Raw genomic sequence first — 15,923 nt, 5'->3', positions numbered from 1 at the left:
TCCTTCCTGCTCTCCTCTCTCTTCCTTCTCCAACCCTTGAAAGCAGTTCTAACCGAAGCGCTGTGTTGCATGTTTCCTGCTCCAAGCGCATTTAGTGAGACTGATGGATGTGCAGAAAGCACCCTGTACTTCTGCTTAAAAACGTGCTTTTCAGCAAAGGAAACCATAATCAAGACCAAAAGACAACCCTCAGAATGGGAGAAAACATTTGCAAATGAAGCAACTGACAAAGGATTAATCTCCAAAATTTACAAGCAGCTCATGCAGCTCAATATCAAAAACACAAACAACCCCATCCATAAATGGGCAGAAGACCTAAATAGACATTTCTCCAAAGAAGATATACAGAATGCCAACAAACACATGAAAGAATGCTCAACATCATTAATCATTAGAGAAATGCAAATCAAAACTACAATGAGATATCATCTCACACCAGTCAGAATGGCCATCATCAAAAAATCTAGAAACAATAAATGCTGGAGAGGGTGTGGAGAAAAGGGGACACTCTTGCACTGCTGGTGGGAATGTGAATTGGTTCCGCCACTATGGAGAACAGTATGGAGGTTCCTTAAAAAACTACAAATAGAATTACCATATGACCCAGCAATCCCACTACTGGGCATATACCCTGAGAAAACCAAAATTCAAAAAGAGTCATGTACCAAAATGTTCATTGCAGCTCTATTTACAATAGCCCGGAGATGGAAAGAACCTAAGCGCCCATCATCGGACGAATGGATAAAGAAGATGTGGCACATATACACAATGGAATATTACTCAGCCTTAAAAAGAAATGAAATTGAGCTATTTGTAATGAGATGGATAGACCTAGAGTCTGTCATACAGAGTGAAGTAAGTCAGAAAGAAAAAGACAAATACCGTATGCTAACACATATATATGGAATTTAAGGGAAAAAAATGTCATGAAGAACCTAGGGGTAAGACAGGGATAAAGACGCAGACCTACTGGAGAACGGACTTGAGGATATGGGGAGGGGGAAGGGTGAGTTTTGACAGGGCGAGAGAGAGTCATGGACATATACACACTAACAAACGTAGTAAGGTAGATAGCTAGGGGGAAGCAGCCGCAAGGCACAGGGATATTAGCTCGGGGCTTTGGGACAGCCTGGAGGGGTGGGAGGGGGAGAGTGGGAGGGAGGGAGACGCAAGAGGGAAGACACATGGGAGCACATGTATATGTATAGCTGATTCACTTTGTTGTAAAGCAGAAACTAACACACCATTGTAAAGCAATTATACCCCAATAAAGATGTTAAAAAAAAAAGAAATGATCTCTAAAAAAAAAAAAAAAAAAAGTGCTTTTAAATTGAGTGGTAAACTTGGCAGATTGCACGTGCCGTGATGAAGCCTCAAAATCCGACTCCCCATCTGCTTCACGAGCTGGCGTCTTACCCTTTGCCACCTCGTACCCGTGCCTACCTGCCAGTAGCCGCCGCCGGCCCTCCCTCTTCCTGGGAGGGCACAGCTCCCCTGCCACTTCCCTTTCTGAGAAGCCCTTTGGCTCTGTCCTGCCTACTGGCATGTCCCTCTGTGCCCCCCCCCCCCCCCCCACCGCCCAGCGCCCTGTAGCAAAGCCCCCTCCCCATGTCCGCCCTCTCTGGCCAGGCCGGCGCCCTCCCCTCTCACTCCAGCGGGACCTACCCTGGGATCCCGGAGCCCCTCGGATGGGGCATAGGGCTTCTCGCCTGTGTGTCTGTGGGACTCTTCTCACTCTCTGGTGAGGCGCCTCAAGCTGTAGTTTCTCACTTTCTCATCCCTCTCGCTAAGATACCCAACTCTGCATTCTTAGTATCGTGGGGCTGGGGGATACCTGCCCTATACCAGGTGTGCAATGGATGCTAAGATCGTATAATGGATCAGGTGAAAGATGAGTACCAGGGAATGCTGAGACTCCGTGTGAATGAATGAAGGGCACAGGCCACCTGGGCTGCTTCCTTCCTGCCGAGGCTCCCACCCCCACTCTGGGCCAGACCTGGAAGCGGAATTCAGTGAAGGTGGGTGACTGAGTGGCAGTGGCTGGACCAGGACAGGCTGAGAGGCTGAATTCGGAGTGAAAGAGCCAGACTGGGGTGGGGAGTGAGGAAAGATGAAAACCAAAGATAGCAGGGACAGCTCCACGTACTTCAACACGATGGAGGAGTTGACGTGTTTCCAGTTGGAGGAAATAGTCCAACTTTTTTTTTTTTCATGCCAGACTGGGTAAGATGTGCTGTTCTTCAAAGGGTGGCTGGAAAGTACAAGTTTGTGGCTTTCGAGGAAGAGTCTCGGACGGACGAGGCGAGTCCAGGTGGAACGTGGGGAGTTGGATGGGAGGACGGGCAGGTGGGAAAAGCGTTCAGGGAACCTGGAGAGAGTAGCTAAGTCAGAAACTTCCTGCTGGGAGGTTTCCCCTCTGAAGGTGGGAAATGTGAGTCCCATGAAGGGCCGGGAGCCTCTGGGACCACACGCCTGCCTTGGACAGGGCAGTCAGTGGCTCTGGGAGAACATTCTGGCTCATTCGGATGACCCCTGGGCTAGAAACTTGCCGCAATGGACTCCTCCGCATTTGTCCTTCAGGCCAGTGAGTCAGCAGCCCCCGGGGCCCCCGCCCAGTTCCCGTCTCCAGGCAGCGTTTCCACCCGTGGGTCCCAGTGGACGTCCTCAGCCCACCAACTTGTTTCACACACAGTCATCTGAGCCGCTGTCATGTGGCAGCTAATTATAGTCACATCTGTCTGCAGCAGGACCACCAGTGACCTGGAGGAGAAGTGCTGGGCTGCGTCATCACTCCCTCTAGTTTATCCCGCTCCCAGGCAAGGACGTTCCACATCCACCCCCGCCAAGTGGGAGAAATGGAAGAAAAGAAATGAAAATGAGTCACCAAAATTGTACGGTGCGGGAAACAGGAGGACAGAACTACCATCCCATGGCAATGGTCAAGCAGACATCCTCATATCCGTGTGTTGTTTGCTGGGAGCCCACCAGGCTCTGCAAAGTCATTTCTTAGTCAGACTACGAGAGATGCTGCGTATTCCAAGATCAGTTTGTTTCTCAAATGTTCATGCTCATTTGTTTGTTTTTTTTTTTGCCAAGAATATATCAACACTTGTAGTTGTTTTCACATTCGAGCAGAAATGTTTTGTGAGTCTAAAAAGTAGTGGGGACATTCTGCTTCCACGTTTTCCATGATTGACCGGAACAGAAATGTTGTTTTACTTAACTAACTTCTTTTCTGTTGGATTAAGGATGAGAAATTATTTTCACATCTTTGGAATCACATCTATCTTACATTTATCGAAAAAAAAAAAACCCCAGAAACGATGATGATAGAATAACGATCAAGTAAATGCAGGTGAAAGCACGTGGATTGTGAGCTCCTTGGAGATCAGTCACCCTTCAATCCACAATTCCAAGCATATTTTTGGAAGTTCAAAAATGCTGTACAAATGTAGGCTTTTAAGAAATTATTATACTGCAATGTTTAGCTATAATTTGCTCTCTATCTTGTTATTAATTTTTTTTTTGTTTTCATGAACAGTTTTGTTGGTTAGAAACTTTAGAAAACATTACGTAATAGTAGCTATAATAATGAGGTTTTCTTGTCTTTTACTTTAGTGGAATTCGTTCACACTTGTTAATATTTCATTTAATTTTTTATGTGTATTATCTGTAATTCTTCATCATAGTGTTTTGGATTTCTTTGGTTTTGTTTTTTTTTTTGGTACGCGGGCCTCTCACTGCTGTGGCCTCTCCCATCGCGGAGCACAGGCTCCGGACATGCAGGCTCAGCGGCCATGGCTCACGGGCCCAGCCGCTCCACGGCATGTGGGATCTTCCCGGACCGGGGCATGAATCCGTGTCCCCTGCATCGGCAGGCGGACTCTCAACCACTGCGCCACCAGGGAAGCCCTGACTTTTGTTTTTTTTTTTTAAATTGGAGTATAGTTGATTTACAGTGTTGTGTTAGTTTCAGGTGTACAGCAAAGTGAGTCAGTTATACATAAACATGTGTCCATTCTTTTTTAGATTCTTTTCCCATGTAGGTCATTACAGAGCACTGAGTAGAGTTCCCCATGCCATCCAGTAGGTTCTTGTTCGTTATCTTATCTTGTTATTAATTGTTAAATCCTAGGCACACTTTTTGGGGGAGAGGTAGATTTTATTGAAGAAATGTGTGAAATCATAAAGACACAGTGTCCCTTATGTGCGTGGATCAGAAGCCAGGTCACGAGCCAGGACATTTCAGGAAACCTAGAAGCCCCTTGAGTGCTCTTCTAGTCACCAGTAGCCCCCTAGGGTAACCACTCTGCAACTGTATCTTGAACTTTATATAATCGGAATCTCCTGGCTTGTTCTTTTGTGCCCGGTTCCAGGTTGCTCGGTACTAAGTCTATGAGACCCATCTGTGTCGTAGCCGACCTTCCTCCGTGGGTAGGGGTCTCATTCCGTGAATCCAGACCACTGTGTTTTTATTCTGCTGTTTCTAGTTCGGGCCACTTCGTAGAGTGTTGCAATAAACATTCTTGAGCATGCCTTCAAGGAAATTTTTATTAAAGCACAGCAAAGCGCAAACATTGTAAATTCACAGCTCAATGAATTTTTCCACGTGTTACCATTCACCCTGAGCAAGCAGAGAATGTTCCCAGCACCCAGAAACCTCTTAGGCAACCCCACCGGAGGCCAACACTCTCCTGACTCTCACCGTGGATAGTTTCATTTGTTCTTGATCTTAATGGGGTGGGGTCATACAGTGTGTGCTCTCCTGTTGAAGTTTCTTTTTTTTCGTGATTTAAAAAAAAGTTATTTTATTGAAGAAGAGTTGGTTTACAATGTTGTGTTAATTTCTGCTGTATAGCAGAGTGCTTTAGTTATACACATACATACATATCCTTTTCCATTATAAGTTATTACTAGATTTTGACTAGAGTTCCCTGTGCTATACAGTAGGACCTTGTTGTTTATCCATCCTATTCAAAATAGTTGGCATCTGCTAATCCCAAGCTCCCAATCCATCCCTCCCCTCCTGTTGGAGAAGTTTTAAGGTTCTCTTTCAGGGCAATCCTCTCTGGGCAGGGGGTCCATGGAGGCATAGACAGCCATTTTGCAGAACCTCATGGCAGTAAATTAACATTTAAAACAAGAATTACCAAAAATAGCATACCCTAGTTAAAAATCACAAACAGGATGGGAATTAGGACATACATATTAAAATCTCCCATATATACTCTCTATTTCTTTATGATGTTTTAGTTTCCAAAAAGAGTGTGAGCTCATTGAGTCTTTTTTGGGGGGGAGGAGGTCATCTTTTATTCGCCATACTACCATCTTGGGAGTAATGATACAGAATTAAAAATAATAGAAATGAAAAGACCACACTTCAGTGGGATGTGATAAGGGCAAATGTTGTGAAGCGGTTTCGGTGATGACAGTGTATGACATGACTTTTGATGGACATCTGCCCGCATACCTGTGGGACAGGTGCCAAGAGTGGGACCAGACAGTGTGTGATGCTCAGCTCGGGAGACGCTGCCTCACCGTGTTCCAGAAGGGTTTTCCCACTTGACCCCCGACCCTGGGGAGTCTGGAAGCTCTACTTTTGGTTTCTGCATGCTTCCAATTTCTGCCCTAGTAGTCCTAAAATACATTTCTGTGTCTCTACATATTTCTTTAGTGGGGTAGATAATTATTCACAAGACTCCCCGAAGAAGGGCTAGGACCAGGAAGAAAATGGGGATCGTCCTATCACCACAAAACTATTTTGACATTTTGCACGGCGCAGAGAATGTGAAAAGGAATTTGAAAGATAAGCTGTTTAGACTTGGCCGAGCTCCACTTGTCCCTATTTGGCGGGATGTGAAACACATAGAAATTGTTACAGTGGGGATGGTAAAGGTCTGTCTCCCTTCGGAAGCAGGAAAAAATTCAGACAATTGAGGACTTCACTCTGTTTAACTCATTTCAAATATGCTTTCCTGCGGAAGGTATGTCACAGTTAACAAATTAGCATGAGTGGGCATTCTTACTCTCCCTCTCCCTCTCTCTCTCTCTCTCTCTCTCTCTCTCTCTCTCCCTCCCTCTCTCTCTCTCTCTCTCTCTCTCACACACACACACACACACACACACACACACACACACACACACACAGAGTAATGTGGCAGTTGGCTTCCTTGGTTAACTAAAAAAGTCTCTCTCTAAATGGAATTAACGAGCCTCCCCACCTAGAACTCACTGTAATGTCGGGAAGAGCTTTCTGTCAGTCTGTAGATCAGAGAAAGACCGGAAACAGACTTTATTTCAAATGGAAGGCATTGACCCTCGTCACTCCCCTTCCGTCTTTGGCACTATACTGTGTATCATAAATCTTTGGGAATTTTTGGAACTTAGCATACTTTATAGCATTAATTCTGCTGGTTTGACTCTCGGGAAATTTTTAATTGGGGCATGAAAGAAAATGTGAATAACATTCATTGTTTTATCCTATCGTGAAAGGTATAAAAATACTCGTACAGAATATAAAAGGTATTCGATTTAGGGATGACTTTGTTGTACATTTTGCATTCCTTTCCAATTGTACTGTTTGTGGGCATTTAAAGTTGACCTCTGCTATTGAAGTTGTGTGTGTCCTACAGACTTCATTGAGAACTGATGTATTCTTTTCTGTTTCAAATACTATTAATTCAGGTCTGCTTCCATTTGGAGGGAATTTGTTATGCTCTCGTGGTAAATTATTGGCTGTCAAGTGTGATTGGGTTTTCATTAAGCTTTTCTATGGGTTTAGGGGTATACATGCTTTTCCCCCTGAGAAATTTCTAGGATTCTTTTACCCTCACTGGTCTGAGTGACCCGTGTCACTGTGGACCAGGGATGGTCTACTTCTATAAGATGGACCAAAAGACCTACAACTTTTTGACCTTTGGGATCTTTCGCCACATCCCCCATTTCCAAGTGGAGACTGTCTTCATGACCAACTTCGTCAGTCCTGACTGTAGGTTAAGTGAGCGTCTCCCGGAAAGAAGCACAGGCCTGCCTCTGGGGACTTTGAGCTGGTTTACTTGACCTTGCCCTCCGGGGAGGGGAGAGTGGAGTGTCAGTACTTCACAGAATGTACAAGTTCTTCCTGTTCTAGGAACAGATGGGATGGGAGCTAGCTGACTGGAACCCAATAGCTTCCAGACTTCAGACTTGTCCGCTCCCTCGGGTATGCAGCCAGGAGGGAGCCACTGGGGCCAGGGGGGCTGCCTTCTCTCTTTGGGTTTTGCTGAGAGGTCTGGACGTGGAATGTAATTCCTCAGGAAATCATGAAATTTGTGGCATGGCCTTTAGCATGTTAGGTCACCTGCAAAATCGTGACTCTGAGTAACTCGCCCTTTCAAATAGTAATTCATAACGGAGGGTTGAGACTTGCACTACTGAAGGCTTTTATTTAATGAGCTATTTCAAAACCAGACATTACACCAGATTGAAAAGGACACTCGGGACGTCATTGTTGTCCTTTTTATCCGCGCACCCCTGAGTCACAGCTAAAATGACTCTACATGCCAGGGTGATATCCATCCTGGGGCATTCTATGACAGCAGTTGTAATGGGCCAGAAGAGTGATATCTCAAAGTAGATTGCATTTAGCAAAGTAAATGTGCCTCTCATGATGTTTGTTTGTTATTCTAAAAATTAGGTTTTTTTTAAACAGAGCCATTTACATAAAATGCTAGGCCACCCAGAACGTGAAACAAAAATCATGGTCTAAAAATGCCTTTTGTTCTGAAAACTTGACCATCATTTAGATCTTCTTAGAATGATCAATTCTTTGGAATTGTCTTCTAGGGCCAGAAGGGATAATAAAATTTCCTATGTGAATAAAGCAGATAAGGAGGCATGAGTGTCTTTTGTCTGGGATTAAGAATTTATTTTTTTGCTTAATGTAAGCTGGTAGGGGCGGGGGGAGGGTCCTTTAATGGGGCCTATAATAAGACTGTAGTCCTTTTTCTCATCTCCGATTTTCCCCCAGTAGTTGTCATGACCTGAAGTGTTGTCCAAGGGAAAACTGCTGGATTGTTACCCACACACGCTGGGTGTGTTTCTGTAGGAAAAGCTCAAGAAACAATTTGACCTCAGCATCCACCGTTGGGGCCCTGTGACCTCTTTTCTGGGGTCCCCTGCAATTTAGGCAGTGGTCCCCACCCTTTTTGGCACTAGGGACCGGTTTTGTGGAAGACAGTTTTTCCACAGTTGGGTTTGGGGGAGGGGAGGGGGGATGGCTCAGGTGGTCATGGGAGCGATGGGGGGCTGCAGATGAAGCTTTCCTCACCGCCTGCTGTGCGGCCCGGTTCCTAACAGGCCGGGGACCAGGTACCGGTCATCGGCCCGGCGGTTGGGGACCCCTGAATTAAGGCATTTACCAATAGCTTCAGGGAACAGTTCCAGGAAATTCATTTTTATAACCTCCCTCAAACTGAATAAAGATGAACTTCTGAGATTTTATCAGCATTTCAGAAGAGGAAACCTCAGAATCACCAACAGCCATTTTCAGCTTCAGACATTAGATTCCCACCTAATCTGAAGTTTTGAAGACGCCGTCGTTGAACTGTAGTTAGAAAAGTCCGTTAGCACCCTGGGCTGTTGTTGGGTTCCCCCAGCTAAGCCTGGGTGATGGGTGGACATTTCCTAAGTCAGTGGGTCTTGGCCTGATTGACTTTTGCTTCTGGTATCCTTCTGGATAACCAGCAGAGTGTAAAGGGCAGAGGTGGGTTTCTGGACCGGCTCAGAAGCAGGAAAGTTGTGGAGATGGGACAGTTGCAAGGAAGAGGCCACTCGGAGCCCAGGTGACTCGGGGCTGCCGCACCTGTTGCGCTCCCCTGGCCTGGGGGCTAACCTAGCAGTATCGGGTGGTTCCGGGGGCCCAGGCGTCCTCCAGAACCTCCCCTTTTCCCTGGCTGGTCTGGGGATCTGGAGCAGTCCCACACTCATTGCCGAGTTCCTTTTTGGAGTATTTTCCCACAGTGCCGTGATGTAGTTATACGTTGTGAGTTGACATACCAGTGTCACTGGGTTGTCTCCGATGCCCGTTTATTAATGTTTTAACAACTAGGAATTGGGGTAGATCGAACAGTTGAGGGGGTGTGTCATGGTTCAGTCAGTGATGTTCTTTATTTCCTGCTGTGGGTTTTACAACCGATGTGGTCGCAGGTGAAATTGTATCAGGCTGTGTGAGAGGCTCTGGGCTGTCCTCCAGGGGCTCCCGGGGTCCGGGGACACATACATGCAAAGGACTCTGAGAAACATGTGATAAGGGTCACAACAGAGGCATATAATCCACATTTCATGCGCACCGGGTTGGGAGCAGATAGCCCTTTCCTGGGGATTGTTGAGGAAGGTTCATCCCCGGAGTCCCTTGGTCCTTTTATATTTGTGCATTTTGGATGAATTTCTGGAGCACAGGTTTGAGATTTTAGCCTCATCTCTTTGGACAACTCTGAGTGGTCACCCAAACCCAGATTCTGAAGCAAAACTATGCACATGGATCAATCTACAATGTTAGGAGCTTATGAGTGTGCGTGCTGAGAATTGCCTGAAAGATGAGTCAGGGAAAGAAACAGATCTGTAATCTCTGGGGTCGGTTTGGACTGTTGTCAATTGTCTCCGTTTCCAGAATGTAAAATTAAGAACAGCTTACTGTCTTGGAGGCACTTGTTCGGATTTCATTTTATGAAATAAATATCTCCAGATGTAGCTGTTTTATGCAGAAGATTTCCAAGGCAGGGGAGCTAAGACTTGAGTACGTTGTTAAAAAAAAACAGACTTCACACGATCACGGTATTATTAATGGTATGGTTTTATTTTCCAGAAACTGTATTGCTGGAAGCAGCACTTAGATATACATTTTATCTCACACTTAATATCGAGCCACTAATAAACCTCATTAGCTAGATTATCAATATTCCTATCACACCCTCTTCCATTCTATCCACAATATCTATGTCTCTTTTGGTTTGGAATTTGGATTCTTCTAAGGAAATTGCAAATGTATTGAGCACCATGATATGTTTGTCTTTTAAAGCACTGGGAGTTTTCCATGATGGGAGTTGAAGTTGAGTTCGTCTCAACCTGGTCCTGGCGTGTTATTTAAAACTCCTAACTCAGTTTTCACGTCTGTAAATTGGGGATGGTAACGCGTATCTCGTTAAATAAGATGGTGGCTGATCGTTTGTTGCACCCGGTGGGCATTTGAACATGTTGTTTCCTTCTTCTCCAGCTCGTGTTACATACTTGGATTCTTTATCTTGTGTTTTAACATTAATTTAAATGTTAGAAATGAACTACAAGGAGGATTTTGTTGTGGAATGTTCTTTGATTGAACATTCCAGCTTTAATTGAATTAAAAATCAGTTCTCTAAGGCTTGGGCTGCTTCTTTTTTGTCCTTTCTACACATTTTTTTTTTTTTTTTTTTTTTGCATGTATCTGTGTCTCTGGGGATGTGAGGGACGAAGCATGGACTCCTCCCCCGCCACTCCAATCTCCCGTGGTCTCAGGTCTGAAACTCCTGAATCAGAAGTGCGATACTTTCATAGCCTTGAAGATAGGAGTGGGTTGCTGTTGTTTTATGGGGAATGGAGAGTTCATTTCTAAAAGTGTGACAGCCTTCACTTTTTGGACTGAGTGATGCTTTGATGTGTTCCACTTCCGGATTGCTGTTTTGTCTGTTAGGGCAAAAGAGATGGACCGTTGAACAAGTTGAACGGAGAGCCTATTAGAACAATTCCCGAGAGCCGTGCTCATAAGAAAAGGGTAGGGCTAACCCATAAATAGGTGAAGATGCCAAAATCATTTCAGTTCAGCTCCGGACTGCAATTTGCAGGTGTTCTTCTACTGAAAGATGTTTTCTCTTATTTCCAGGGTGTGTGTGCTGGCTCTGGCTGTGGGAAATGCGACTGCCATGGCGTAAAGGGACAGAAGGTGAGTAGCCCAAGCTCCGATGACAGCAGTCTCTCTTGAATTGCCATCACTGTGGAAGTCATGAGAAATGACATTAAAACAACCAAATAACCAGCAAGTCGTGTTAAAGCCTGATTACCGTTTCAGTAATTTCCCCAGAGCAGTACAAATGAAGCAAAACCAGACTCATCAGTATTTTTGAGGAATTTTAACTGCTCTTCCCCAAAGATTGTAATTATTGGTGGCAATTAACGTCAAGACAGTGATTTGGTTTATTTCCTTTTTTGACTGTAGAAGGAACAAGTATATTGGCAGAAAATCTGTTGAGTCAATAACATTCTTTGGAATTAGTGAATGAGAAGTAAACTCAGCCTTTTTCTGAAAAAAGAGAACATTTATATTGAACTCTAGAGCCTTCTCTTCAAATTAGAATTTTTAAACAATTGTAAGTTCATAACATACTTGTCTCGATTTATTTACAGAAACAGTAACTATTTATTGTTTCCCAAATGCAAAATTATAATATTTTTTTCTAAGCAAGTACTCTGCCTCTCTCTTACTTGAAGGATCACAGATCTGGGTAAAGATTATTTTCTCTTGAAGGCAGGCAGTTGTTTTGAGAGAGGATCCTTACCCGGGGACAGTGCCGCATCCTGTAACTGTCTGGGGGTCACCATGGAAACTGGGCGGGGCCGTGAGACAGCATGGCCAGTTGGCCAGTCAGTGGGACCCACAGCAGCTGGGGCCATCTGGAACGGAGGGAGGGGCCGCCGTGGACCTCTGCCTGCTTTCTGGGACTGGAAGTGTCATTCAGCAGGGCCAGGGTGCAAATTCTTCTCTCCCTTCTGTTGTGTGTAGGACATATGGGGCCACAGACTCAGACTTTTGAAATTCAGCAAATTCTACTTTACAGAAAATTGTTTCATTTCTTTTCAGCTATTTGCTGAAGAACCAACATTATTCTTTTAAAAAATATGTTGACAGTGGGTGGCACTAGTGTTACCTGGATAGGTTTTTGAATAAATGAAGTATGTGGAAACATTTTTATGTCTTTCATCATCAACTTTATCAACTATAATTCATCTTCAGGTGCTGTTCCTCCTCTTACTTGGGAAGTTTTTCTAGCTAGTTCCAGGCTGCATCCTTGAGAGGAGAGGCAAGTCTGTTCATACCACAGATTCTTTTTCTGTATGTGTGTCTAACTTGAATTATAAGCACGCTGAACTAACAAAGAAATCCTTCAAACTACAAAAAGTGGAACTTTCAACGAATAGGAAATGGAGACCTGTATCAATACGACTCTGCTTTTCTTGTAACTTAAAGCCTCAGGGCTCAGGCAGAGCCGGTGTTTCTCGCTCGTAAAGAGAATGTGTCCATTCCACCCGCTTTCTTGATCTCCACTCCCCTCCATCAGCTGCAGACCTGGTGGCACTTCCCCAGGCCCTGGTGCTTTTCAGACTTCCTATTCTGGTCTTATGTTTTCTAGCCTGATTCATTTGAATTTTAACCAAAAATCTACCCATTGTATGTAACAAGGTAGATTTATCCAGGTGTAGCTTTCCAAATATTTTTGGCTGACTTCTCGACTTGACAGGGACCTGGCCCATGTCAGTTCAGAGCTGGCGAAGCATCGTTGGAGATGGCAGGTCACATCTCACTCACAGGGGGCATCTGACACCCACCCCAACAAGGAAAGGGTCTTTAAGTGTTTCTTTTCAAATTCGAGAATTGAGGAAGCCCTTGCTGTGGCCAGTGTGTCAGCAGAGGCTAGGTCTGTGCTTATCGGGGATACAGGAACATACACCGGAGGCCCTGCCTTCCACTTTGGCACGGGAAGGTCAAGGTGGGAAGGTCACAGGACCTCTGTGGTCCTTCCTGGCCTGACCTTGCTCCCTCAACTGTCTGCTCCATTGCCCACTTTGGGTTTTGTACCTTATTATTAAATGAAGACTATTTAAAATAAAATACTGGCAAGCTTTGGGTTAAACCATTCTGAATTTGTGTTTTAAAGGGCTGTAATTTTTTTTTTTTTTTTTTTGCGGTACGCGGGCCTCTCCCGTTGCGGAGCACAGGCTCCGGACGTGCAGGCTCAGCGGCCATGGCTCACGGGCCCAGCCGCTCCGCGGCATGTGGGATCTTCCCGGACCGGGGCACGAACCCATGTCCCCTGCATCGGCAGGCGGACTCTCACCAGGGAAGTCCAAGGCTGTAATTAATGAATGGATTCAGATGGCCGCTCAAAATTTAGGGGACTAGCTAAATGATTTAGTATTATAACCTTTAAACAGAAATCGGAGCTCTGTCTTTTCTCGCCTTGAGCATAAATATTTCAGGTCCTGTGGTTCACATAGCATGAGCCGGGAAGAGGGCCTTCCTCCCACTGAAAGAGGAAATTTTAAACTTCCACTTATTGTCTTGGACGTGATGTTAAAATAATCAGTTTAACGATGGGAAACACCCAGAGCTTGACTGAGCCGGGACTTCAAGTCTGGTTCCCTTTCTCTCATCCCAAGGTCAGATAACAAAGAAACGTATTCTTGGTTGGCACGTCAGCAAGAGAAATTGGTCTCCTCCATCTGCCACCACTGTTCTCAAAGTGGGTCCTGCACGTGCTAATCGGGTGTAAATGCAATAAATGAATAAAGGCTTGAGCATCACAGAATTTACATCGAGTGGTTCAAATCACAGGCCTGCTTTTTGAGCTACTAATGCCTGTTTTCGATTCTCATAGGAGTTATTTTGCTGTTCTCCAATGTGTACAAGTTAAACGAATTCTGACGTGCTTTTGAAAATAGGATGATAGAAGCCATATAACTCAGGGAGAGTTCAAATTACCTAACTGAGACAGTGTCAACTGCCTGAGAACTTTGGAAACCGTTGTTTCTGAGAAACGCCCCCTCGAGGATCCCTTGAACGTATTAGCTATTTAGAATCCACCAATGGAAATCGGAATATCTCCAGTATAGATTGCCAAATCCCTTTTGGCAAAGTCCTGCGTTCCATGGAGATATGATTAATTGACAGAATGTCTTATATTCTCCAGATATCATAAGCAAATATGAATGCATTAGATCATTGGTTGTTTTACAATCCCGTAGTTATCAGTATAGGGCTAGGGATCTTATTCTGAGTTCAACAGTTAAACTCGCTGAGCCTTTCGCTGGGTTTCAGTCTTTGCTGACTTGTTTATTTTCCCACTTCCCTGGCTGGCCACGCAGATCTTCAGATGTTTTCTCTAGGTAATTAGTTTGGGCTGGTACACAGAGATGTCGTGTCTTTCCAGGGGCCTCAGCAGTGTGGGAATGGTGTCTCCTTAAACTGATTAGGGTTTTGAATTCATGCCTCCTCAGAAAGGGCCAAAAGTTAAGCTCTTCTTTTGCTCAGTAACCTGATTTTCTCAATTTTTTGAGGTAGTGGGAAAGGCAACCTATTCCCAGGAGTTACTGCCATAGGCCGGGAAATGAACCATTGATACTTGGCAAAAATTGAGTTTGCACAAGAAGTCTTTCACATATTTTAACCACAGGAGCCCACATTTCTGTAAAGCTTCCATTCTATTCTGTGACCCTTGCAGTGTCCAGAGAAGGACGCTTCAAGTTTCCTTGAAGTAAGAGATATACACACGAAATAAATAACAAGTTAAGAGTAAATGATCAAATTGCAGGAGAAACAGCAGAGAAAACAAGTGCTACAGTTGTCCTGAGAAGGGAGTGATCCCAGTGGCCTAGGACCATAAATAAAGGGACAGTCTCCTGGGTGAATTAGGTCATGTGTTCACTAATTCTTCAGACTCACTTGGATATAGAATAGGGTCATCTGTCACACAGCTGCAAAAAGATAGATGCTGAATTTAACTACACTGATCAGAGAAAACAGCCCCTGTGGCCTGTTGATAAATGCTACCATGGCAAAGGGTTGATGGTTCCTAACAGAGTGACTCTTGAAAGGGACTTTCCCAAACCACAGTCTTGGGAGCACAGAGAATCTTAATGAAGCAGAATTGTAGTATTTCTAAGGAATGATGAGAACAGCGTAGGTGTCTCATAGCTCCTCAGAACACTTTAACCTGCCGATACCCAGATCCTTGCCAACAACGTGGGGAAGAAACACATTCTCCTTTTATTTACTAATTAGACTGTCTGTGAATCACAGCCCCTCTCTACATACTCGCTCGTCAGATAGTGCCCGCCCAGGCTGCATTCAAAGCAGAGAGCTTTGAAAATGGAATTTCTGTCTCCTTGTCTAAAACACGCAGCCCCTCTGATTTAGAAGAGTTGGAGGTGTCTGTCCAGCCTGAAGTGATTCCGTTTCCGGTGCTGGAAATCTGGGGAGAAGCTTATGTTGCTTCGTGCCCTGCGCTGGTGCGTGCTTCTCTCTTGTTAGGGTGGATGGACTGTGGCTTCACCAGCCCTTTACCTCCTGTGTATATTTGACACAGTCGACAGGCATCCCACGTCGGACCTCCATGTAAGCCTGTCTGTCTGCATCTGACGTTGAATTATAACCCCTGCTTAGACACGGCAGATCTCGGCCAGAACAGAAACATCCCGGCTTTGGAGGGTCAGAGTGAGAAAGAGAAACGGGCTGATGTGTACTGACTGTGTCCCTTGGGCCAGGCACAGGGCTGAATCTTTTTTTTTTTTTTTTTTTGCGGTACGCGGGCCTCTCACTGTTGTGGCCTCTCCCGTTGCGGAGCACAGGCTCCGGACGCGCAGGCTCAGCGGCCATGGCTCACGGGCCCAGCCGCTCCACGGCATGTGGGATCCTCCTGGACCAGGGCACAAACCCGTGTCCCCTGCATCAGCAGGCGGACTCTCAACCACTGCACCACCAGGGAAGCCCGGTGCTGAATCTTTTTATGCTTACTATTATTCTACCCATTTTACAGTTGAAGAAACCAACTAGCTCAGGGCTTCTCAGCTTTGGCACTACTGACGTTGTGGGTGGGATGATTTTTTGCTGTGGGGAGTGCCCTGTGCACTGTAGGATG

The 15,923-nt window shown here is 45.1% G+C and overlaps 1 protein-coding gene across 1 annotated transcript in view; it reads left to right on the top strand.

The window, feature by feature from the left end:
- COL4A1 (collagen type IV alpha 1 chain) overlaps positions 1-15,923 on the top strand; it is a 151,164-nt gene that overhangs the window by 50,487 nt on the left and 84,754 nt on the right. Inside the window, exon 2 of the mRNA XM_065895891.1 lies at positions 10,895-10,954. Coding sequence (XP_065751963.1) covers positions 10,895-10,954 — 60 coding nt within the window. The remainder of the gene's footprint in view (positions 1-10,894; positions 10,955-15,923) is intronic.

Source organism: Phocoena phocoena, chromosome 18 (assembly GCF_963924675.1).
Source record: "Phocoena phocoena chromosome 18, mPhoPho1.1, whole genome shotgun sequence".
Lineage (NCBI taxonomy): Eukaryota > Metazoa > Chordata > Mammalia > Artiodactyla > Phocoenidae > Phocoena > Phocoena phocoena.
This window is presented reverse-complemented; position numbering and strand designations above follow the sequence as displayed.